This window comes from Pezoporus flaviventris, unplaced genomic scaffold (assembly GCF_033815535.1).
Source record: "Pezoporus flaviventris isolate CSIRO_AGI_PZ_B2104156 unplaced genomic scaffold, CSIRO_AGI_Pfla_v1 ptg000037l, whole genome shotgun sequence".
Lineage (NCBI taxonomy): Eukaryota > Metazoa > Chordata > Aves > Psittaciformes > Psittacidae > Pezoporus > Pezoporus flaviventris.
This window is the reverse complement of record NW_026892585.1, coordinates 7010922-7036117: the sequence shown is the minus strand read 5'-3', so window position 1 is coordinate 7036117 and position 25196 is coordinate 7010922. Positions and strand designations below refer to the sequence as shown.

Here is a 25196-nt window from a genome sequence, read left to right as displayed (position 1 = left end):
TTGTTCTAAAAAACAAAGATCAGGTGCTGAAAGTGAAGAGCTTGAAAGCAGTGTATAAAAAATAGGAAATCAATCAAGAGAGGATGTGATATGAAGGTGGTGAGCCAGACAGACCAGGATTGATTCTGAGGAATGACAATACAGCCTGCAGCTAGAAGCGTGCTTCTGGGTGGGGAATGAATGTGACGTGAGAGCAGCTGAACAGCCATGCAACTCCTGTGTTGGTACCCTGCATTCACTGGGATCTAGATGCTTTCCTTGGAATACACCAAGTTTCTAAAACAGGTCTGTGTCCTGCTCCATGGCTCACATCCACAGAGGTGTTTGGGTTACTTATTCCTGTACTCACCCATCCAAATTAGTAACAGTTCTTCTGTTATCTAGCTTGAGCAGTGGGCAGAGCTCTAATCTGGAGTACTACTCTCAAATGAAAAAGATCTGAAGTGCTTACATAGGAATTTAGTGTCTTAATCTCTCTATGTACTTTTCTGGTCTGAAAGAGAATTCTGCCTTCTGTGCCACTTAGATTGCTGCTGGTTTAATTCAAAGACTAAAAATGTTTAAGAGGCAAAGTAATGATGGGGGAGATTTCTTGCTTTAAAAATAAGAGATTAGGGATGTACCAGGTAGTCGCAAAATAGGTGTAAGGGTTCCTGTAACTGGCATTTCACTCTGACAGCACTGAACAAAGACATAACAGCAAAGTTAGGGTAGCCATTGTGTAAAATGCTTGCTTTACCCACACAGTTTTGAGTAAGATATAGGGCCATATGTTTTCACGGCTGTGATATGCATATTATGGTGCAGTATTTTTCTCTATGTGCTCTTTTTTTGTACCAGTTTTGCCTCCATATACTCAGATGTCGTCAACCCTCAGGGGACAACATCACACTGGTTTGTTGAAGATAAAGAATAAAATATGAATGAGAAACGTTTACTATAACCCTATAGGGAGAACACAGCGTAGAATCTCTTGTCCAGTTTACAATGTGAAGGGATATTTTTGTCTTGTGCTTGTAGAATTACATGAATATTTATTTCTGCAGATTGTGGCTTCCTTTCACCCTGAAAGCTCTGAAAACATCTATCTAGGGTTTTTTTTCCTTCAGCCCTTTCATTAAAACAAAATGAGTTGCCTTGCTAATTACATCATTTAAGCATTATTTGAATGGTACAGATGCTTTCTATGGTACTTGCTAGACAGTAAATGTGTGCTGATTTTGCTCATAATAACCAATGTGCAGTGGGGCTCCTCTTTTCACCTTAGGGATGGTCAGGAAACACGGACTACAGGTTGTAGGTATTAGTTGTGGCTTTTGTGTACTAATCCAAAGCACTGTTTTTCCTGCTTTCAATCACTATGGGTATTTGGTTAGAATTAGTAGAACTGTGTTTCTGTTGGAAAACTGCTAATCCTGGCCTCAGTGCTGTCGCAATGCAGGAAGTTTTCTGCAGAAGGAAAGAAATACCTTTCCATCCGCGGAAACTACTGAGTATGAGAAAAGCAAGTAATAAAAACAGGTTCCTCCTGCCATTGCAAGCCATGCTGCATTTGGAGAAGGTACAGTTTTGAAAAGTAATGCTAATTTATTCTAAAACAATGATGTATTCTGTGGCCAAGGTTCTCAATTCAGTTGGAATGTGAAGATTTATAAACCCAGCACCTTCAAAAAACACGTATCAGGTCTCCTCAAAGTGCCAGATTATAAATAACATGGACAAAATTTGCATGGGATGCTGGTTTGTGGATCTGTCAGATGTTTTTGTATGTCTCTCTCTCTGAGGTACAAAAATTCTCCTGCTTTGGATTTGTGAATATAATTCTCATCTGAATTCAGCATAAAAAAATCAACGATCCAACCTAAAACCACCACGCACCACGTTTACTGGAGATGACATCCTGGAAACCCAGACAACTAAACCTGTACTTCAGAAATATATCCCACCACTTTATTAATTTTGATCAAATTGGCTGCTTCCATAAATACCCAAGAATAGGAACTGGGAAACTATTCAGGCTTGTGGGTTTGAATTTTTCATCTTGATCCCCTGTTCATAGAAAATCAGGGTATAGTAATGGAAGGTGATGAATATGCTAGGTGTGTTAGAAAGCATGTGTGAGAAAATACTATTCAACATTTTTAACAAACTGGTTTTGCTTATTTATAGCAAACTTCTTTTCTCTTTATAGGAAACTTCCCAAGCAAGCACCATCAATTTTGAATCATTGATGGATAAAAGTAATGCTGAAAATATCAGTTGTTTGATTTATATCTTTCCTTTTTTTGGTGTTCATTGTGTATATATATATATGTATTTCCAGAGTCATGAAAGAAAACAGGTTGTCTACAGCATTCAAGAGCAGCAGCAGAAGTGGGATAAACTGTCCTTTTCCATGTCCCTCAGCCTCTCTGGGACCAAAGGGACAGTTTGGTGTCCTGTACCCAGCAGAGCTAAGGTGTACAGCTGAGTGACTTGCAAAGATTGGAACTGTTCTCCTGGCAGTGGTTGCTATACAGTATTTATGTCCCTGGGGAATAATGAAAAAGAAATGTATAAAACATGAAGATCACTAAAGAAACATGAAAATTAATGAATGGGCTGCAGAAAAGTCATGTAGACCATTGCTGTGATAATAAGTTAAGGGTTGATTTTTATTCCATTTGTGGTTGGTGTTAAGAAATCAAGCTGAAAGAAAATAAACCTCCTCCTGTACAGCTGTACGGCTTGTTTTATCTTTGAGTGCTTCTTGTGGTCCGCACAGACCTCTTGTGCCTTGGTCTTCCGGTTCATATTATCTGAGGACATGCTGCATCAGGTATAGTTTAACAGAACGCGGCTCTTGTTCCCACATCAGAGTGGCACGTGTGCCCACCCATGCACTCTGTGCACCCAGCAACAGAATTCCCTGCCATTCGCACTGTCTCACCTGGACGTTATGCACACAGCATACTTCTGTGGATAAATCCAAGAAGCAGATTACAAATCTGAGAGGCAAAATCTGCCCGGAATTTTTCCTTCTGCGCCAGAAGGGAGCAGGCAGTTGGAGAGCACTGCCTGCTTCTCCAGCCAGCCTCTTTCCCTTCCAGCTGTCTTCTACCCACCTGCCCCAGATCCTCTTCTTTTGCACTGTACTAAGTGATCATTTTGTCCTTGTTTATGAAATAGATCTGTGTGTTTACAAAGGGTGCAGAAACTCCCTGTTTTCACTGGGGTTTGTGGTTGTTGCGGGGCAACAAGCACAAGCACTTGTCAGGGGCTGCGCACAGTCTTTATTACAGACAAGTTACAATGTGGTTTCAGGCACAGGGGTTGAAAGCCACCAAGAAAGTAGAGCAGAAGAAAAATGTTGAAGGAAGACTGGGGTGAATCAGTGCTGAGTCCCAGCGCTGACATGGGGCAGCGTGGCAGAGGGTGAAGCACGGACAGGCAAGACGTTATTACTGGCAGAGCAAGAACTGTCAGGAGATGAAACCAGAGCAGCTGTAGGTCAGGCCCTCTGCTTTTATTCATTCAGTGCAACCTGTCAGGTATAGTGCCACACCAATTACCCCTTGATCTTTGGTGGTGAAGAGTGCAGCTTTCTGGTAATCAGTGCCAGGACAGGCACAGGAGACATCTCAGCAGGCTTTGAACTTACTGTGCTCAGTTCCTCTGCTCCAAAGCCCACAGCTAGTATAATTCAGGAGCACCTCTAGCGTTTAAAAGACTGGCAGGCAGCTACTGCAAGCTTGACTGGCAGCACCAGGGAGTGCAGGCTTTTGTTTCTGAAGAGAAACTAATAAGCAGTTCCCCAAAGGCCATGTGGGCTCAGGAGAGATGGGAATGTGCTGCAGAGGGACTTGCAGCCAGTGGTGCATAGCTCAGGGAGAAAAGCAGCGAGGAGGCCGTGGCTGAGCCTCCTTGGCAAACCACCTTCCTATTCCTTACTGCCCTCCTTATGCAAGAGAAATGCTGGGGCTACAAACAGAGCAAGGCACCTACAACCCCTGAGCAACCAGAGTTGCAGGATGCTTGAAACACGTTCACCAGGAACGACATGCACAGGTTGGAGATGTGATGTAACAGGACAGTGAATTACCTATCCTTTTGCTGTTTGAACAGATGAGGAAAAAAAACTGGTCTAAAAAGCTAAACTATTTGCTGACATTTCCACAGATACAGACAAAACTCTGTCCTGCTCTGCCTTTTACAAAAGCTTGTACCCTGCTGCCATCTGATGGAGGATTTTTTAAAGCAGTGGAATAGATCAGGTACCTAGATAGCATCAAAGAAACTTCGATTCTGAAAGATGCTAAAGTTCAGCAATCATACAAGAAAATGAAAGTTCAACACTGAGGCATTTGTGAGGTCACCTACCTCATCCTTGTAATCCTTCTGAAACCCTAGCCCGGTTATTATTATCATCATTAACTTCCAGCACTGAAAACTGAATGATATTGCAACAATACTATGTACTGAATGCATTATTTTTCCTTCTCAAATGCAGAGCTGATGGAGGATTGATGCTTGATCTGCCACAGATCTGCACGAACTTTAGGAGAGAGAAACAAAACAGCCATATAAGAGAAAGTGTTGTCACTCCTGCTTGTGCTCTACTTAATGTCAAGGGAGAGGTGCAGTTGAATCTTCAGAAAGGGTCTTATCAGTCCCATATCCAGCTAGCAAAGCTGGCACAAAGCATCAGTGATAAAGAATGGCAGCCAGTGAACTGAAAGCCATAACGCTGCAGACGGGGTGTTTTCTTAAACCGCCAGTCCCAGGAGGTGATGTGTATAAATAGTGGGTTTGTTTACTGGAGATATGGTGTTTCCAGTCACCAGTGGCAGCAGTGGAGGCAGTCATTCCATTATCACATAATCCATGTTGTGAAAAAATGGATGGTCATACCATAGTCTAAAGAGAGCTGGTAGCCCACCTTTGATTTGTCCGCCTTCATTAAGAGAAAAAAGGTCGTTTATTTGTTGGAGTTACATTTAAGGAGTACCAGCTGGGTCTGCCATTAAACATGGTTTGCAAAACAAGTCAGCCCTCATGTTTAACACCCTGATGATCTCTGATGTCTTTTATTTAAGTAATAAATCAGTGTTTAATTTTATGGCATTACGCATTACCCAGGAGAGTCATTTAGCAAGTCAGTTTTAGCGTAGTGATAAAATTTGGAGTAATGGGATTGAAGCTGCCACTTCTGGCAGTTTGTATTGGGCAATACTACAAATTTAACTTCCCTAACATGCATTCAATTTAGATTTAATAAGAGTTATTATATCCCATGTCCATTAAAATTGGATTATTTATTGCGAACAATTATGAAGAACTAGCTACAGAGCTGTGGCTGCACATACCAGATTTGGCCTCGGAAGTGCCAAGCGGTGTCTCTCTGAGTCTTTTGTGAAAACCAAATGAGGATGAAATGGTAGGTTGTCTTCCACATCACTTCAGTCGCTGTAGTGGCATTTGTGAATATTTATCCCCTTCACAGTGAAATTGCCGTGGATGTAGCTCAGGAAGGGGATGCTTGATGAGGAAACACTCTCGGAAACTCTTGAGTTGACTTTCAGGGTCTCACAGCCATGACGCTAAATGTAGTGGATCACCAGGTAAAGGCCTAAATTAAGTTTTCTTAATTTCTTAAAAGTGCAGTGCAGATGAACTGATGCCCTCACCATCTCTCTTCTCCTGATACAAATTTCTGATTAGATTCTGTTGGCACATTGCCTGGAATGTCCATACTGAGGGAACTGACGCAGTTGTGGTTGAATAGGCAAGACTTGTGTTGGTACACGTGACGAAGAAGCTTGGATGAGAGAAAGCTTCATAATGAGATATAGTTTGGAACAAGAAGGGAAGGAATGAAAAGCAACAAGAAACAAGAAGAAACATCAGCTTTGCTTCAGAACAAGCTTTTCTTGGTGTGAGTTATTCTCCCCACAAAGGCTAAGGTGTTCTGCCTGGATTTTTTGTTTGGCCGTTTTTACTGCTCTGGGCTAACTACTCCTGAGATCTTCTCTTTTTCTGGCCCTCTTCTTGGTAGCTGACAGGCACTGCTTGAGGCTCAAATGGATAGTGGCCATTAAAGCAGGTGCCAGTTTCTCTTCCTCAGCCTTTTTGCAGAAGGCACAACCTATCAAAATGCTGACATATTTGATTAGTAGCGGTTACCCTCAGACAGGCCTGTGTTCAAGCACCATGTGAAACAAAGGCCAGAGTCCTTCTGTTTACTAAGATAAAATGTAGGATTTGGAGTCGGGTCTCTCTCTGACAAGCATGCTCACATGCCAAGCTTGTCAGGAGGACAACAACTTTCCCTTTTTGCCTTTTTTCTGCTGTTACTTTCTGAAGGGCTTATAGTAGCACTCAGTTATGATGTTTGCTGGCAGTAAGCCCAACACAGTTGTTCAATGTCTGGATCCTTTTTGTGCAGAAACCTGTGATTAAGCCACCTTCGAACAGAAGTAACATCAGATCTTGTCAATACCTAAAGCTTTTTATACTTGGTTATTACCCTCCGTGGCTAGATGTAACTCTTCATGTTGTCTTTTTAGTCATTTTGATTTCTGTTTCCCCCAAGATTAAAAGTTTAATCTTTTACTTTGAGAGGCTGGTCTGCTAAAGCTGCTCAGCAGGAATACTCACAGGAGTTAAGGCAAACAGAAAACTGGGCATTAGGCTTTGCATCCAGGAGGGAAAGCCATGCTTGCCATGCTGTTCTAAAGCTTAAGCAGGCAACCTGAACAGTTTTTGAAAGCCTTTCATGGCTTCATGTGCCTACAGACTTCTTTCCCCAGGCCTTTAGTTCCAACCATCTCTTTCATCAGTTGTGGTAGTGTCAAAATTCCTTATAATGTCAAATAGGTTGGATAAGCTGAAGAGATTTTATAGCAGTGGCATATTCAAGTTGTAGAGGGACTAAAAGCTATTAAGGACAATATACCGTTTCCTGCATCTGTAATTAGTATCAGAATATGTCCTATCCTTTTCAAAGAGTAATCTTATTTATGCACTGAAATACTGGTTCATCTTGTGAAAGAAAGGAATCCATCTTCTCTTACAGTGAAATTTGGCACATGATTTTCCTACAGTTTTGTTTTGAAAAGCATTCCATTTAGGTGATGATACAGGAGTAAGATGTGTTTGGTTACCAGATTGCAGCTAAATAATAATCAGCTGATTAAAAAATGTATTTCATTCTTTTTCAAGCCAAAATTTATAGATGTGTGGATTGGGGGGGGGGGGGAGTGAAGGGGATCACAACATAAAAATTCACAATAAAAATTGTCCCCACTGATACTGATTTTCAAATCCAAAAGAAGTGGTAACAAAAAGGAAAAAGTTCAAGGCTAGAAGCTTATGAAGATGAAGGATAGACTTTCTCTTACCATCTTGCTTTTGACAGTGCAAAAAACCAAATGACCTTGCAGATAGCATCTTTTAACCATAAATTTATCTGTGGACTCAGGGGATGTTTGCTCATTCAGTTATTGAGTAATGAATAGACTGAACTAGACTATAAATTAGAAAATTCTAGATATAAGACTAAAATATAGAATAGAATAGAGTAGAATAGAATAGAATAGAATAGAATAGAATAGAATATCTGCAGCTTTTCTTTCCCTGGAAGGAGGGGGTGCTAATAGTGTTGCAGAGTCAGGGAAGACATTTATAAGGCTGAACCTTAGTCTTACGCTTCTTAGTTCCTCTGCCCTCTAATGAGGCAAACAGTATCAACTGCCATTGAAGCAAAAAAACTTGCCTTTGCATTGTGGTGTCTCTTAAAGGAAATAGTGCAGTTAGGAACTTAAACAAGAAGACTGATTTCACTTAATAAAAGTACAGTCAGTACTGTCATAGTAATTGAAAGCCAAGGAAATTGCACAATTACTAATCATATGGAGAGAAAAAGGGGGGGACGAAAACCAAAACTCACAAACCAAGACAACCACAAAAAAGCTCTGGCAGGGCAAGTTTAATCTGCAAAATCAGCTTTCAACCTCTCGTATTTATGTACTTCTTACAATAAATATTCATGGACAGAACTGTTCTTAGGCTACTCATAAGGAGACTATAAACACGTTTCTTCCCTTCCTATAAGCGTTTGAGCTTTTCACTGAATCGTGACCTTTTTTTAAGGGAAGCAAACCAGCCCTGCTCTGAAGCAGGACCTGGTGCTCTCTCTCTGCAGATTTCATACATTTTTAGATGCAGCTGGAGTAATCCTCTTTGCTGGCACCCTATTCCCAGCCCCATTGCCTCAGCACTCGCAACAGCTGTCTCACTGTGCTCAGCAAATGGGAGAGAAAGGACATTCTGCCAGTTCAACTGTTCTGCTTGAAACTCAGTAATGAAATCAGAAATGACAAGGTGAGCTTAGCAGAGACCGAGCTCTGAGATTACTTTTTTCCTAACCCTTTGCTGGCCAACCCTTTCGTTGACGTTCTGGGAATGAGGAGGAAGGAAGAGGGAAAAGAAGTAAAGGGATTGTGGGGGCAGAGTGGTTCTCTTTATTTGATACTACATTATTTGCCTTTGAGTGCTGGCACTTAAGAGATATGAAAGTATTATATCTAGAGCAAAAGGAGAAGATTCTGTATTGCTGACAAATACTGACACAGGTAAATAATAATATATATTAAAACTACTTTCTTGCACTGAGACAATATTATAGAACAGGATTGCCAAATTTTCATTCAGTGCAAAAGCAGAGTTCCACGTGGTTCCTCCTCATCAGCTTTTCTATTTTAACCTGTATTTACATGTATTTTGAGCTCCCAACGAATACATAGAGAATTTGGAAACAAATGGCTAGAAACACAGTAAAACAGCAGACCAGGTGAAGTATCCCCAGATCAGATCTAGTGATGGTTGAAGCTAAATGCTCTGTTCGGTGTGTTCTTAAGCAAACACACATGTAAGGTGCTGAGAAGTTGACACACCATCACACGCACAGATTTGGTATCACCAAGATTTGCCATCATGAGTCTAGTTTACCAGCTGTTGTGTTTTACTAGCAATGACTACACAGGAAACATGCAATGATGGTTACAGGCTGCCTATTTATAGTCTGAGAAGTGAGGACCAACATCAGTTTTCCTTCTAGTGACTAAGATCAAAGCTGAATCTGAGCCAGACCAGTCCCACTTAGAGGGTCACACTGCAGTCAAAGTAATCGGTACAGTCATATGTTAAGTACTCCAGGCACAGTGCAGCACTGTATGAGCTGAGGAACTCCAGCCAAGCTAGTGCAGGTGAATAACAGGAATGCAGCACAACACAGACAGCCTGGCTTAATGTAACTGGGTATGGAAAGGCTGTAGAGGCCAGCTTCTGCTCTTGACTCGCTAGCCCTTCAGTGCAGTGCCTGGATAGGTGTATATGCTCCAGTGGCCGGGGTCCACCTGCACAGCTCAAGTGCTTCCATCTCCAGGGTTAGTGCTCTTGTAGTTCCTAGGCATTTCTTGACTCACGTCAGTGTTTCCCTAGAGAAATGCTGCATTTGTTTCTGTCCTTCAGAGGATTTCCTTCACGACAGAGGCTGTCATGCAACAACAAATTTCTGTGAAATCAGGTGGTTTGCCTGCATCAGGTCCTGATTCACACCAGTTTCTTTGCAGTCAGGTTTTATCTCCAAGACAGCCTTTTAACTGTATATTTGAAGTCTTGGTTGATCCAACACAAGCATGTTTTGGTCCATTTCTGCCTCTATTCAACTTCAGACTGCCACTCCTTGATGAAGGAAATGGTAAAACCCAGTGACAGAGTGTAGCTCTTTTCCTCTGGCAGAAGAAGAAAGACTTTGTAGATCAAAGCAAAGTACACCTCTAGTATCAGGGAGCCCAGCCTCTTTGCAGCCTGAGAGTAGTTTCTTATTTAGACTAAATACAAACCAAAGTTGCCGTCCTTTGGTATAGCCAAAGCTTTCTTTCTCAGCACCAAATGCCTGATCTAGTATGCATGATAGTAAGCATGACTGATGTTCTCTTTCAAAGTTCAGATCTGCCGTGGCAGACAATTATTCCACTGTTAAGTGGAGTCCTCAGGAGCCTTCTGCTTTGGGCTACATGATATCACAAGTGATAGAGTGGCCTTTGAGGCTCAAGCAGAGCAGTAGAATTCAGCAGCAGTCTTCAATGATCAAAGTTATTTATTAAATACATTTACATTTATATTTATCCTGGGTTCGGCAGTAGCAGTCATTTTTCTCCTTCTTAGCCGCTGGTGCAGTGCTGTGTTTTTGACTTTAGCCTGAGAACAACGCTGGTAACACCAATGTTTTTAGTTCTTGCTAAGTAATGCTTACTCTGATCAAGGACTTTTCAGTGTCATGCTCTGCCAGTGAGGAAGGGCATGGGAATCCAAGAGCAAGCAGAGACAGGGCACCTGTCCAAACTAACCAAAGGGTTATTCCATACCAGAGCACATCATGCCCAGTATAGAAACTGGGGGGGAAGTCACCAGGAAGGCCCAAACCACTGCTTGGGTCAGGCTGGGTACCAGTCAGTGGATGGTGAGCAATTGTACTGTGCATCACTTGTGTTTATTGTTTTCTTTTCCTTTTTCCCTTTTAGTTTTAGATTCTCTTCCCTTGTTATTTCCTTTATCATTATTATTATTGGTGGTAGCAGCAGTGGTTTGTATTATACCTTAGTTACTGGACTGTTCTTATCAACCCATGGGAGTTACATTCTTTCCATTCTTGTTCCCATCTCTCTGGGAGTGGGGCAGGAAAGAAAGGAGGGGAGTGAGCGAGCAGCTGCGTAGTTCTGAGTTGCTGGCTGGGCTTAAACCACAACAATATTTATATTGGAAATAAATGTAAAAAGTAACGTGGTAAGATGGGTATTTTGGTCATTACGAGAAAATGACACTTGTAAAGGGTTACAGAGCACTGTGAAGAAATGTTCACTTCTTAACGCATGGAGAAATATTTTTCATCTTTGCTTGTTAAGCGTTGATAGATCTTTTATTTACACATGTATAGATTTTTATCCATAAATGCTGTTGCCACATTGGTATGTTGCTGTTTGAGCAGGCAGAACGATGTTAAGAGTTGTGTTCTCTATTTTCAGTATATTTTGACACTCATTTAACGACTTCACACAACAGCAGTGTATTTGGATAGTATGAAAGGTAAGGAGTAAATTTATGGAAAATTATTGTGAGCACTTGTATCACAGCAGTGTGTTCAAGTCCCAAGTTCAGTACTCTGCTTCAATAAGAAAAGCTGCTTCTTGCAGCCTAAGATTGCAACCACAGTTTGCTGTTTATATCAACAGTCCTACAAGATCAAGATTCAAGACCTTATAAAGGAAAAGAGAGAAGAGGTATTTTCATCACCTCACAGATCTTGAACTCTGGAGCCATAAGACATAAACAACTTGTCCAGGGTCATGTATGATAAGAATGTCAGAGACAAAACATTGAATTTAGGATGACTGAATTATGGCATAGGGCCTTCACCCCAAGTCATCCTTCCATTTGAGATAAAAACCTTCAGTGCAAGGGATTCCTGTTGTGTTCTGGTACTCTAATTCTAGATATGCATGCTTTTCACACTTTGTACCATGCTTTGTAAAATGTCTTAAGGCAGGTTTGCTCTGCAGTCTTTTGTTGTTAAATGCCAGGTGAAATGTTTCAAGTCCAAATTTCTGAATGACTGTTTAGTAGAGAGCCATTTAGGATGAGAAGAACTAGAAAGGGAGAAAAAACTTAGAAAAGGGAGGGAGAGAGGAAAGGAGGGAAGGAAAGAAATGGCAGAGAACAAAAGATCTCTTTGAGACATCTTTTTTCACACTTTGTTTTTTCTTTCATTGCATATTGGCTGAGATGGAAAAGATTTGGGAAGTAAGCATTGAGTAAATTCCCAGATTTGTATAAATTGAATGTGATGCCATGAACAGTAGAGCTATGCCCGAATGATGTGAAAGAGGTCAGAATCAGATCTCCTGTAGATGTAGAGGGGCATTTGTTTTCACAAACCGTTTCACCCCCAAAATACCCATTTTATTTCCTTTTTTCAATGAGATTGATTTCTTTGCCATTTTCATTCAAGCCAGAACCAGATTATCTTTTCCTGTTCATTGTTCTTACTTTCACAGAACAGTTGAGGTTGGAAGGGGTCTCTAGAGAAGTTAAACCTATGACAGAAGTTGTTGGTACTAGTTTTTTTTTAAATACTGAAGCTAATAATTTTCTCTTAAGGGATGCTGTGTATAAGCCTTTCTTTTATATATATCTGTAAACCCTGGTTGCTTTAATCCTCATTGAATCCATAAGGACATTTTTAACATATATATACACTTAAGATTTTCTGTCAGTGCTGCTGAGTGACATTTTGTGTCTGTAAGAATTTTATGCCTAGCTGCAACAGGAATGCAGTATCTCCCTTCTTCTCTCTCCATACAATGACCTATCCAGTCTAAAAAGAATTTAGTTAAGGCTCTGATTTAGATTTTGCTATTACACTACTTATATTTGCTTGCCTCACCTATATGGTATTTGAAAAGTGCCTTGCCAAGGAGTGCTGAAAGAGCAACTCACCTGTACCCATGTAACTTTATTCTCTGGTAACAGTATTAACAGTGGCACTATTGGTAACGTGAAGACTGTGAAATAGCTGGATGAAGAGAACGTAGACAGGCACAAAGCTTTAGGGGACCCTTTAGTACAGGAAACTTTATAAAACTGAAATTTTGTAAGTACTCTTCCTTTGCATTCTTGGATTTTGAACTCTGCTGAGACAGTGCAAGATCTGGTAGGAGCACAGTAAGATCTTTGGGAACAGTGGTAGTTTTAATGGGTAGTTTTAAAGGTAAGAAACAAACAGTGAATGGAAGAAAGGCTCAAATGCAGCCATGTGAGAAGTTTCTCTGCCAGAGATGATACAGAAATGAATCACAAAACTGCTTTTCAAAGGCCCTCTTGCAAAGTCTGATATTAGTGACTGAAGGGGGAAAGGCTTGATCAGCATAGGCATATCAAGGTGTATGTTCAGGGCCAAAGCACGTAATAGAGAGATGTTCAAGGCAGCATCTGGGGTGGAATGGTACCATAACATAAACTCCACTGGTTCTTCTCAGTTCCTAGACTAGACTAAGACTGGGAGGCCACAGATGTATAAGGCTCTTGGCTGTTTGGATTCAGCACATCTAGGATGTCCATCTCTAGAACTCAAATTCTCCACAACTGCTTTTAATTGATGGCCTAGAAAGTATAAATAGCAAATATCAGTAAAAACCTGATGCCTAGAAAATATATTGTAGAAAGTTGGACCAGGAATAATGTTACAATGACATAAAACCGGACTGGCACCATGAGAATGAAGGTTAGAGTTTTACTTCTTAACTGTAAGTTTCATGTACATCTGAAGTATTTCTTAATTTCTGTGGAATTGGATTGGGACATGAACAAAGGAGTCATTGAAAGAATATTTCTACAGATAAGCAGTAGAATAGCATAACTTTGTATTAATAGTGCACCTGCTGAATTAAATTAGTACTTCAAACAAATGGTTTTAGCCATAGGTTTCATCAAAGCTCAGAGGATTATGATTCATCAAAGGACCTAGTAGTATCTTCTGAGTTAAATATTCTCAATTTTAGTTCAGAAGGCTCTGAAAACCATCTAGTAATAGAAGATCAAGCAAAATAATTTGATGATCTCTGTGAATAAGATGTAATTCTGGAATCAATGACATGAAGAATAGTTAGTGTGTTACATTGAGACTAAATTGCATCTTACATTTTAAGTCTGAAGAACATTTTCTGTTGTGAAAGTGGAGCTGCTCGAGGAGAGCACAAATCAGATAGTCAGATAGCCAGGACACTGAGGCCAGATCCGTAGCCAAACGTTGATGACTTTGAAGCCACACATAGGAACAGAAACATCACCCTAAACATAGAAACTTTCCTCCAGAAATGAGAAAATGTAGAGGGGGAAGCTGCATAGAGATAACCTGGTACATTCCTATAAAACTTCATTCCAGGGATAGCGAGTGGGAATAGCAGTGGTAGAAATGGTTACTGGATCATGTTGTCCACATGATGTTGGGCCAGTGCAATGGCTCTATGCCTCTCCTGAACTCTGGAGCACATCTCATTGTCCACATACCTAGCCCCAGGGATCTGCAGAGCCGAAAGGAGGAGTCTGAGAACTGCAGTTCCACTCCACAGCACAGGGAATAAACTTAGTACCACAGAGGAACTGAGCTGTTAAGAAAGGTCAGTGTTTTCTTACGTTAATTGTCCTTGTCTTTGCCTTGCATCTTGCACAGTCACATGCTAGGCATACGGTGGTTATCACCACCAGTATTACCAGATGGGAATCATCAGCTGTTAAATTGTTTTGTAAACACCCACCAATAGCTACAAGGCAATAGAGAACCAGGTCCTCATGCTTAGTAACATGGCTCATGGACAGCAGCAGGTTCCTGTGTTTAACGTTTACCATTCTGGCATCATGGCAGGGTTCCTACACGCTGCGTTGGCTGTGGCACAGGGGTGATCAAGCTGATGCTTGCAGGTCAGTTACTGTGTAAGAAAATTCCCTTGAAAGGACAGCAATTTACATGCATCATTAAAGCTCCATCAGCACATTACACTGCTCCAGGTTGTAAACCATGCCAGATCAGGACCTTTCCTTCTTTAGATGGATGAAAGTAACGATGCCAGCAGTGACATGGTATGCATTGTGACTAGGTATTGTGACCAGGAGGCAAGGCTTTTGAAAAATGAGCTTCCAAAGATGATTGCAGGTAGGTAACAGAGCACGTGCTAGAAATTTTTCTGCATCACTGAACCTGTTTCACTGACTCCAACATTTCACTGACAAATGTGATTGCGCTTTTCCCTCACTCAGCAAATAGAGTGACTGGCAGAGTAAAGCAAACTTCTTGTTTATATCCATTGATCTATGTCTTGGAAGTGTTATGTCACTTGAGAATCTTCATGAAAACAGGTAATTTATAACAGCAAGGAGATAAACTGTATCCATCTTGTTGCGATCTTAATGTAAGTTGCTTTGCATCCTTCATTACTGACGGCAGTACTTAAATTGATCCCAGATAATAGGGCAGAGACTCTTTAATTTCTACATAAGCAATTTAAGGCTAGCCTGCGTTTGTAATTGCTGAAATGCAGTTACCTTCTCCCCAGTGTCTTGTTCTGCATAAAGGAGAGGTTTTAGACCTCGGGCCTGTGTGAAAAGGTGACAAATTCTGTAATGAAATCAAGCATTGTCACAGCAGTGGCAGGCATGCAGGACTTTTGGCATTTGCAGTAAAAGAAGGTGGCAAAGGGCTGTGAGTGGAGACCAGACAACCTTCCTGCCACTGGAGGAGGCAAGGGCATCAGTGGAAGATCACCACGCAGATGTGCAGGTGTACTCAACCTTTTCCAGGATCTCACTTTCAGAAAAGATGCATCAGTGAACTTCCAGAAGAGAATCCTCAGTGAATTACTTTGAGTTTGAGATGCAGTACAGAAATCAAAGAGATTAAAAACCATAATCACAGTACCGCCATCCTAGTTACAGTCTGTGGCTGTTGTACTAAGGATGCAAGGCCACAGCCTTGTCAGGCTTGCGCTCTTTTAGCCCCTACTTCAAGCTTTGGTTTAGCTGAAACACCACTTTTTTTCCAATGACTGGGAGCTATACATAGTTTGTTTTATTTTTGCTTATTTCTTATGGTATAACCACATTTTATATGTAGATACTAGCAAAAAGTAGTTAATGTATAGATACTAGCAAAAAGTAGTTACTCTGTGCAGAATGAGGTATCGATGACCCCCAATGGTGCGGTGCAGACTCACCCAGTACAATAGCAGTGGGAATATGGGCTTCAGGGCAGAGGACTATAGGCATGGGCTGATACAGGGCTAAGCACTGACTAATACAGGATCCCAGTGCTATCAGCAACTCACCAATGATCAAATAAACTCAGGACTGGAGATGGGTGAAACTGATTTCAGAGCTACCAAAGAAATCAAGTAATGTATGCAAAACTTATCACATATAGTAAATTATATATACATCAAGTGTAGTAAATGTTAATGTAGTATAGTAAAAGATGTGGCAGAGAGTTGCAGACCATTAAAGTATAAAGGTCTAAATGTGTGTTAGCACCACCAAAAAGGACACCACCTTCAGTGAGAAAGAAGGAGCTACGAGCATTGTAGTCCTCGCAGAAAGACTTGGGATGCTGATGACTTGTCATCCTTGTTCTCCTCTCCCCCCAACACACACACCTCCTGCTCAGGCTGAAGCTGTGCTTGCAGCCCCATTCACATTAGTGCTGGTGACAGAAGAGGGCCTGCCTCGACTGAAGGTTGCAGTTACACCTTCCGCAATAAGGTACAACTTAATGCAGAAGATGTTGACAGTTTTCCTTGGCTTTTCTTTTGTTTCCTGAATAACTTGTGACATTATTTTTTATTGGAAACTTTCTTCCTTCTCATCCCTTATTTCGGTGAAGTTGGAGCAAGTCCAACAGCAAATTTGGATTTCATTAGGCCAGTTCCACTCATGATGCAGATCTGAAGACTTGAATCAAAGCTGCGATTGTCACAGTACCGATACCCAAACTGCTCTGAGGTTGTGTGCATAGATTGCTCTCTCCCAGAATGGAAAAATGAAGAAAGGAAAAGAAAAAAAGCAGCTTGATTTGTTGAGCATAATTGTATGGATAATCTGAAACCATTACTTTGTGGTGCAGAACAGTTTTCCATTCACACATCCATCTTCTCTGAAATATAAGACTATTCTTACATTTTATTCACATAATGGTTTTGATAGAAAATCTGTTTTGCTGCAGATGAGGGCCCTGGAGGTTTTTGTAATACATAAGAGCTGCCTGACATTGCAGCATTCGTTCTCTGCTGCTATTGCCTAGCAGGGCTAAAAGCACTGACGTCTTTTACAGTTCTGCTATTGCCATTATCCATTTCAATGGGGTTTAAATGTAAAAGTGAAATTGATGGTGTTAGAGCATGAATTTCAATCACGCTAAGAAAGAAGATATTGATGGGAGCTAGCAAGGGAGTTCTGGACAAAAATACTGCAGGGAGAAGCTGAAAGGCTGATTGCTGTAAGCCCAGTGACTGTGTTATAAAGTTACAGATCTACCTCACAGTAAAAGATATCAGCCCATGTTGCATGACTAAGGATGAGGTGAATTTATCCTTGTTAGTATTATAGCAACAGTCTCCTTCCTCCTCGCTGAGGTGGGACTTCATGGGAAAAAAACTCCCAAGTCTTCATTCAGCTTTTTATCTGAGATTTAAGGTGTCCCTTCACATTCATCTTTGTAGTCTGGGTGATTTCTTGTGGCTACAAACTACCGTGCTTCTGGTAAAAAACATACCTTTGTAATTGTAGTGCAGTGAGTCTTTACGGAGCAGTAGAAGAGATACTTTGTGCCATACAAATTATAAAGGACACAGTAACTCAGGGTTAGCAAAACTAATGAGAAAGAGGTAAGGCTGTTTCGCAAGAGCTTAATGAGTTGGATTTTAACTTCCACAGCAGATAACCAGAGCTGTGAGCAACCTTGGCACAAATTGAAAACAGAGTCACAAAGTGTTATGTGGTCCATTGAAACACCTCTGGCACAGCTATTGATCTGACCCCTGCTTGGATTCAGGCAAACATCAATGGCAGAGTTTCCTCTGGGTCTGTGGTCAGCTCTTCCTTTGCCTGCTTCTGCATGCCCCATGTCCTAAGACTTAATGCCATCACCAAGAAGCGTGCAACTTTCTGAGAAACACAGACATGTTTTTGGGATCTCCACATTTATCTTGGGTTGCAAACGACTGAAAAGGGTTGTGTGATGTTGTGATTTATTTGTATTTGTGCTTCTATGACAGCAGCATGCTCTGTACCTGTTTAACTGGTTTAAATCAAATTTAAATGCTAAACAAGCTTAAAACAGCAGAGTTACTCAACAGAGCTGTGGTCTGAATTACAGAATTATAGATGAGCTTATAAAGAAGAAAATGAAATTATAATGTTATATTTCAGACTCTACTCCACAATAAAAATCCTTTTTAGCTTTTATCATATTTCAGCTATCTGGAGGGAGAAAGGGCAAAGAAAGGGATGATCTTCAAAACAGAAGCCCTTCTGCCTTCTTCAGTTTAATGTTTCCAAGCCTACTGTGTCCCTGAATACTATCCCTCCTAGTTTGAGTGACTGTCTTACTCAGCAGAACCTTTTGTGCAAGGCTTTCTCAATCATGTCCCGTAAGCATAACATTTTGTAAGGTCCTGTTACTCTTAGGCAATAATCATGACACAGTCATTATTAACAAGGTGGATTACAAACTTAGCATTTAGAGTGTTCTTTCTAAATAAATTCCCTTTCCCACTTCCTGTTAGTTTGGTGTCCCATAGAATCTACTCTGCAGTTTAAATTGCAGCCTCAGTTTCCTCCATCTACTTCTTGCTAAGCCTAAAGTGGGAGAAAAAGGCTTATAGGATCAATGTGTTCAAACCATTAGAGGGAAGATATGTGACAATGTGCCCAAGAAATTTTGAGGCATAGTGACTGACAAAGGTTCCTAGCAAGCAACAATAATAATGTGTATAAAGTCGATTTTTATTCAAGATTTCCTCAGGGATGCCCTTTATTACCAAAAGATGCTGTTTGGTGATAAAAATAATTATGGATGTTTAGCAAAACATTTCTGTTGTACTCTTAATAAAATGTCTTTTTCCTCTGCAAGAGTTTTGAGATCAGTATGTACCAATGTGTGAAAACATGATTTTATCTTTATAAGAATTTGTTATGAGCAGTCTTTGAAATGCCTCTCTCAAGCTGCAGGTTTCCCCATTCAGTCTGCGCTGTTTCTTGTTTATCCTCTTGCCAGTAGCATCTGCAGCCAAGGCTTTCTGCAGAGTCAGATCACAGCATCTGAAATGCAGTGTCCCTCCTTAGTCAGGGATGTCTTCAATAGACTAGATGTAGGACTAAATAAAAATTGATTTTGTTCAACAAAATGGCCACATGCATTTCAATGCAAACACATCCCCCTGGTCCCACAGTTGTACTCAGTAGTGGTAGTCCTACTTGGAGAAGTGTACTGTGGTGATGGTTTGACATTCTTAGCCATATGGCTGGATCCTGTTGGGTAAGCCCACAGCCAATACCAGTTCTAAAGACTCTGAAATCTATATTTTTCTTTAAAAACTAAGAAAGTGAGATCTTCTTCTCTGACTATACAAAGGAGTGGCCACATAGAGGTGACAATGTATTCCCTGTAAAGGCAAACCTCAACTTTGGTTATGCACTGTCACGGTTAAGTGTTTAACCCCAGGGTGATCACAGCACTGCAGATTGAGTCTACATTAAACTGCACTTAACGCTTTCAAGTTTCTGAGATCATTAAAAAGATAAAATGCTACAAACTAAATAGTTGTTTCATGTAGCAGGTCTTCCTCTTATTTATTGAATTGCAATATTAATGATAATAATATCTGGTATTGCAGTGGAGGCTACGGTTAAGGGACTGGGGTCTCGTAGTGCCAGGACTTGGCAAAATAAAACATAAGATCCTTTCAACAAAGCGTTGTCAATGCATCAGTGGAAGTGACTAGTTAAGGTAGGTGTCTTAACTTGTAGTTCTTGAGCTGTGTGAGGCTCACAGAAGGTGGAAGTATGGTGTGAACATGGGATTTGTGTGCAGTGACAGCTGGCTGGGTGATGCTGGTCCATAACCAGCATCCCTGGCCAGAGGAGGAAGGCTGGCAGCAGAGCCCATTGTGGCTGTGCTGTTTGGCTGGATGATGACACAGCTGCATACTCACCCTGGTATCTGGGGTGGAGGCGGCTGGGCAGCCTTTGTCAATGAAAAGATACTTGTCTCCATTAGTACTTGAATTTTGTGTTCTTTGTGGTTTAGGCTTATAACTTGGGTAATACTCGGAGAATGTAAAGGCAAGAGGCTAACATACTTAATTTAGAGAGATATGCAAGGCTTTCTACAAGGTTTTTCAGGGCAGCTGAACTGGCTCCTTAACAAGGATTGCATTAATATATTCCTGACTTTTTGTCTAAGTCCTGCTCATTTCATGTGATTTTATTCAGTAAGTGGAATAAAACCTGTTTTGAGAGTCTGCCAGCATGTAGCGTATCTGTGGCTCCCAAGAGAAGGAAATGTGGATCTCCAGGTGCATCTGCAAGTTGGAAAGTGTGTACAGGAATCCACCTGGATCCTGTACTCACAGACAAAGCACTCCTGCACACAGACCATCAGCAAGCCTAATAGTGAGGGAGCACTCTGAAAAGTGAGAGACAGAAAGAGACCTGAGAGCATGAGTGAAAATTAAATTCTAGACCTTTTTTATCTGTGTTGCTTTATCACTAGGTATGTTTTCAAAGCAAGACCTTGCAATTAATTAGCTGAGTTTTCTTGCCTATGATATGAAGATTATTGACATTTCTATAGAAATGATTAATAGTCAGTCTGGAAATTACCAGTTTGTCTAAGTAGGGTATACAGTAATACATCTTGAAAACCAGCTGACATAGTTAATTCACAAAGCTATCTATCTATGTTATGAATGCCCATTACATCGCCTTTTCACTGCTCACATGTGCCTGCACACACAAACACACAGAATCTCAGTTTTCCTGCAATGCATTAGAGTAAATAGAAAGCTGCTTTTCTGAAGTCTCTCTCTCATTCTGTATTCTTAAAAGAGGCAGAATTAAATGGAGGGGATGGGATTAAAATAAGGAAAGCAATAGTAGACATGTATTTAAACCTAAAGCCTTCTTCTGTTAATTCAGTTGTTCAATTTAAATTTTAATAGCGATTAATAAATTACACAAATTATAACACTTTGAACTTGGGTGTGGGCCAGTGGTGTTATATATCAGCAGTGTTGAGCTCTGGAGCTTCAGCATGCTCATGCATATTCATCTAGTCCTAACCAGAGAAATAATAGCATTATCACCTAGTTAGTAATCAGATAATAGAAAACTCATCTCTGGGAGTTTTGACTAGAATGAAAAATAGTTTCTTGTTGTGTTTATTAGCTGGAGTACTAAGGACTGAGCTGTTGGGAGGTAATGATTGATAATTTAATGCATTTCTGAATGTGGGTATATGAGCATCCTGATGAAGCTAGAATTAGCTGTTTCAGTCCCTCACTGGCTTACCGGGTCTCCTTTATCTTATGATAAAGTATATTTGCAGTAGAATTCTACCTTGCACAGAGTGTTGACTGGCACGCTAGCTAAAGTGTTGTTGCAGTTCTTGACTATTCTTAATTATTCTATTTTTCCAGTGGAAAATATATGGGGGACTTTTAGTATGTATTAATGGTGTCTGTATTGTTTAGCTTCATTTATTGGATTTTTCCTATACATACTAGTAGACTTCTAATAGACATGGCTACATTTTCAGAAGAAATGGTTATAGTTATGTAAATTTCAAAACTAGTAAATTACATGTGAGCCAATATATGAAAGCAAAACATGTGCCTGAGGTGAGGCAGTCACCGAATTAGTGTTTTGCCCATCTGTCTGGTCTCCTATAAATTCAATGTTACTGTAGTACACCTGTAGTAGCAACACATTTGTGTATGACTGAATGTGATAAATTAGGTACTTGAAAATAAATGTGTCATTAACTTGCTCTGCCTTCTGAAACCTGACAGGCTATATCCAGAAAAACAAAAAGGAGGTAGTAGAATCAAGGTGTCGGGGGGGGGGGGGGGGGGGGGGGGTCAGCATAGACAACACTGTAGCATATATTGACATTAAAAGCTTCACTTTTCAGGCAGCTTCAATGGAGCACTGAAACGTGTATCTTTCCTGTCTGTCCCATGCAGGGAATTACTGGAATGCAGCATCTTTTGTTACTTCATCATCCTACCTTCACTTCTCCACTTTCCAAGGGGAAACCAGCGCAGACATCTCCTTCTACTTTAAAACATCTGCTTCAGATGGGGTGTTTCTTGAGAATCTGGGGAACACTGACTTTATCAAATTGGAGCTGAAATGTAAGTATGTGCTTCCCATCACCCTTGGCACCTGAAGCAGGTTCATGTCAGACAGTAGGTTTCAAGTAATGTGTATCATTCAGTAAACTGTGTAAGCTCACTAAATTCTGGGGAGCACCTTCCAAATCAAGCTGCTTGACTTATTTTCAAGTTGCCTTGTGCAAGAGGCATGCTGGAAGGATATTTGGATTGTTTATTGAGGGGATAAACACAAAGAAGAATGGAACTGGTAACATCAGTTACAAAAATGACACTGACCTGAAAAGGCTTTTCAAAATTGCATGCCAGATTTATTTCTTAAAAGTGTATGTCTTCAGCTCTGTTGCTTTTCTGTTTTATCTCACGCTTGTTATGGAAATAGGGAAAAGAAAGAAAAAGAGGGAGCATCTTAATCAGCTCTTTAAGGAGCCAAAGAGCTGAAAAATTGCATATGATATTTAAAAGCCCTAAAGAATCTCATAAAAATAAATCTTTATCAGCATTATCTGTTAATAAAATCGCTGATCTGAAAAAAGAGGGCATAATGATACCAAGAGACAAGTTGATTTTATTATTTAAACCATTTTTAATGGCCCAGGGACAAACTTCCCAAGGCATGTGCCAAAATCCTCAGCTGTGCTTGAATTCTGCTTAGTGAAATTGCAGCAGTTGAATCGGGGGGTGGGGAAATGTTTCATGTCTCCTTTGTTCTCCCTCGACCAGTTTAGCCTGCCATAAATGGGAGCCGGCAAGAGGCCTGCTGTGCTATGTGCGGCTGTTACTACAGCCTTTAGTGGCACATTAAAGCATCAGGGTTGCATCCATGCAGCAAGCTGCCTCCCAGCACCAGGAAAAACATTCCTGCTTCCTCTTGCTGCAGGAGCTGCTCATGGATGCCAAAGACCCAGCTCTAAATATTGACGCACGTAAGTCAGTATCCAACGTCGCTAATGTTGGAAGAGAAGAAACTGTTTGCGTGCCCCAAATAATCTTTGCATGTAGATTCAGTGTGATTTATATGGGCCCATGTAATTTTAAAATAAAAAGGTGGTTTTGACGCTTCTCAAAGTCTGAAGACAGAAATTGGAATGTGGAAACTTAGAAACCACCAGGAACTGGTTTCTAAATTTAAAATGTAACTAAATTTTCCCGCTGGGTAGGAGTAAAGTGCCAAGTTCCAAGGGGGTGAGAGCTTCTTTCACTCCTTCTGCAGGGAATTTAGTTGATGTTGCTTAATCCCAGTTTTCTGTAATCCGCAAATGGTGCAAATCAGAATAGCTCCTGTTGAGTCACAGTCTCTTTTTTATTAACAAGGAGTACAACCCTTTAATAACGAAGTGGCAGCTATTTCTAATTTCACTTTGATTTTAAGTAGTACAGTCAGCTGAGGTGGGCATTTCCAGAGCTTCTTGCTCTTCTACTGTATGGAAAAATGTTGTTAGCCACTGTAGTTACCAGACCAGCCATGCTGTTAACTTAGCTAGAAGGTGACAGTAACAGTGAATAAAGGTGACTTGGTAGTGACTATAATTCTTACTCAATGCGGTTTAAATAATAACCACCTACAGTGGCTCACTGAGTAGATGCACCAGCTCCTGAAAGCCTGTGGCTGTGTACCCAGAGTATCATTAAACAGAAGTTTCATTTTAAGCCTGTGCTTGAGATGCACTGACTTTGCTGTGATCTCGCATATGCATAAATTCAACCTGTGCTTCATGTCCCTGAATCTAAACCTTAGATTACAAATTCTCGAGGGCAGAAATATGAAATTTCACCTCTTAAAACACTCTGTGAGATCAAACAGACTGGTGCTGCTTAAAGTAATAAAATACTCGTGATTAAAACTATCCTGACTGTAGTTGCTAAAAAGTACAAAGCCGTTCATTCGATGTAATTGCATTCTTTCCTGGGAACTACTGCTTGAAATTTTTAGGGCCCCAGAAAACAGGTCTTTCTGTGAGTTAAATGTTCTACTGGTCACAGCTCAGAAACAGTTGAATGCTGTGGGTGTAGTAACAAAGAGAAACTCATTCTCTCTTCTGAATTACATGTTTGTTTAATGAATGTTTGTTTATACAGTTTTCATGGGGCTTTTTCATTCCAGTCTGCATTTGCTATTTTTTTTTAATTCACTCAAATGTAAAGTAAAGATTCAGAATTTCAGAAGTTCCTTACAGGGCTTGCAGTGGACTGCTGCTTCTAAAAAGTCTGTTTCCCCTTTACAGAAGTGCCATAAAATTAATATATGAATTTATTTCTTAATAGGAACATAAAGTTAAGTCCGTAAGGTAATTACCCCTAAACCCTGAAAAAGGTTTCCTTTGGCAAGCTGCTTTCTAGCTAACCCATCAGATTCTCTAGTAGAATCATAGAATCACAGAATAGTTAGGGTTGGAAAGGATCATCTAGTTCCAACCCCCCTGCCATGGGCAGGGACACCTCACACTAAACCATCTCGCCCAAGGCTTCGTCCAGCCTGGCCTTGAACACTCCCTGTTTTGTAGTAAAGGTTTCTGCATAGTGGCCATCATCACATATTTACTGCAAGCTGCTGCACTTTGGGCAGTGGCTGCGTTGCTTTTGTCTGTTCATTGCCCTCTCCTACAGGTACATTTCTCATTGAGGAAGAATGACTTCCTACAAACCTGTTCTTGATTTCTTTACTTTGCACAGTTCCGAAAGGAAAACTTGAAATCAGTGTCCTAACAACAGAAAGTGCAAATTCTAATTTATTCTTCCCTTATGTGTGAAATACTTGTGTGTACCTCTAATACATGGTTAGTGATGCATAAACTTAGCTCTGCAGAGCAGGAACTAAAAGGTTCTACAATATCCAGTATTTTAATCAGCTTGTTGCGCTTGGTGAATACATTAGGGAAGTAAATCATTCAGTCTGTAAAATATTCTTACCTTCAAGTCTTTGGGAAGGAGTTTGGTATTGCATGTTTGATTCCGAGCACAAAAGTTGTCACTAGGCACATTCAGTAAGTTATTTTACTGTTGTGCTGTCTTGAAGTTTCTTCCAATCTAATAACTGGACAGGATTTTTTCTAAATCTCTAATGTTGTAAGAAAAGGAAGTGGAATTTGCAGTGCCTTGAAGAGTAACTTCATGTGCCTTCAGCAAAGCTCCAGATTGCCATCTCTGAGGAGAGGTGGAATACAGGAAGGGAAGAACATGTTTCTTTGATTTAAGGAATAGCTTTTCCAAACAGCTGAC

At 40.6% G+C, this 25196-nt stretch overlaps 1 protein-coding gene across 2 annotated transcripts in view; it reads left to right on the top strand.

Moving 5' to 3' along the window:
- Window positions 1-25196, top strand: part of CNTNAP2 (contactin associated protein 2) — a 1009321-nt gene that overhangs the window by 888408 nt on the left and 95717 nt on the right. For both annotated transcript variants that reach the window (XM_061464593.1, XM_061464594.1), the window contains exon 16: window positions 21828-21998. In XM_061464593.1, the coding sequence (XP_061320577.1) occupies window positions 21828-21998 (171 nt within the window). The remainder of the gene's footprint in view (window positions 1-21827; window positions 21999-25196) is intronic.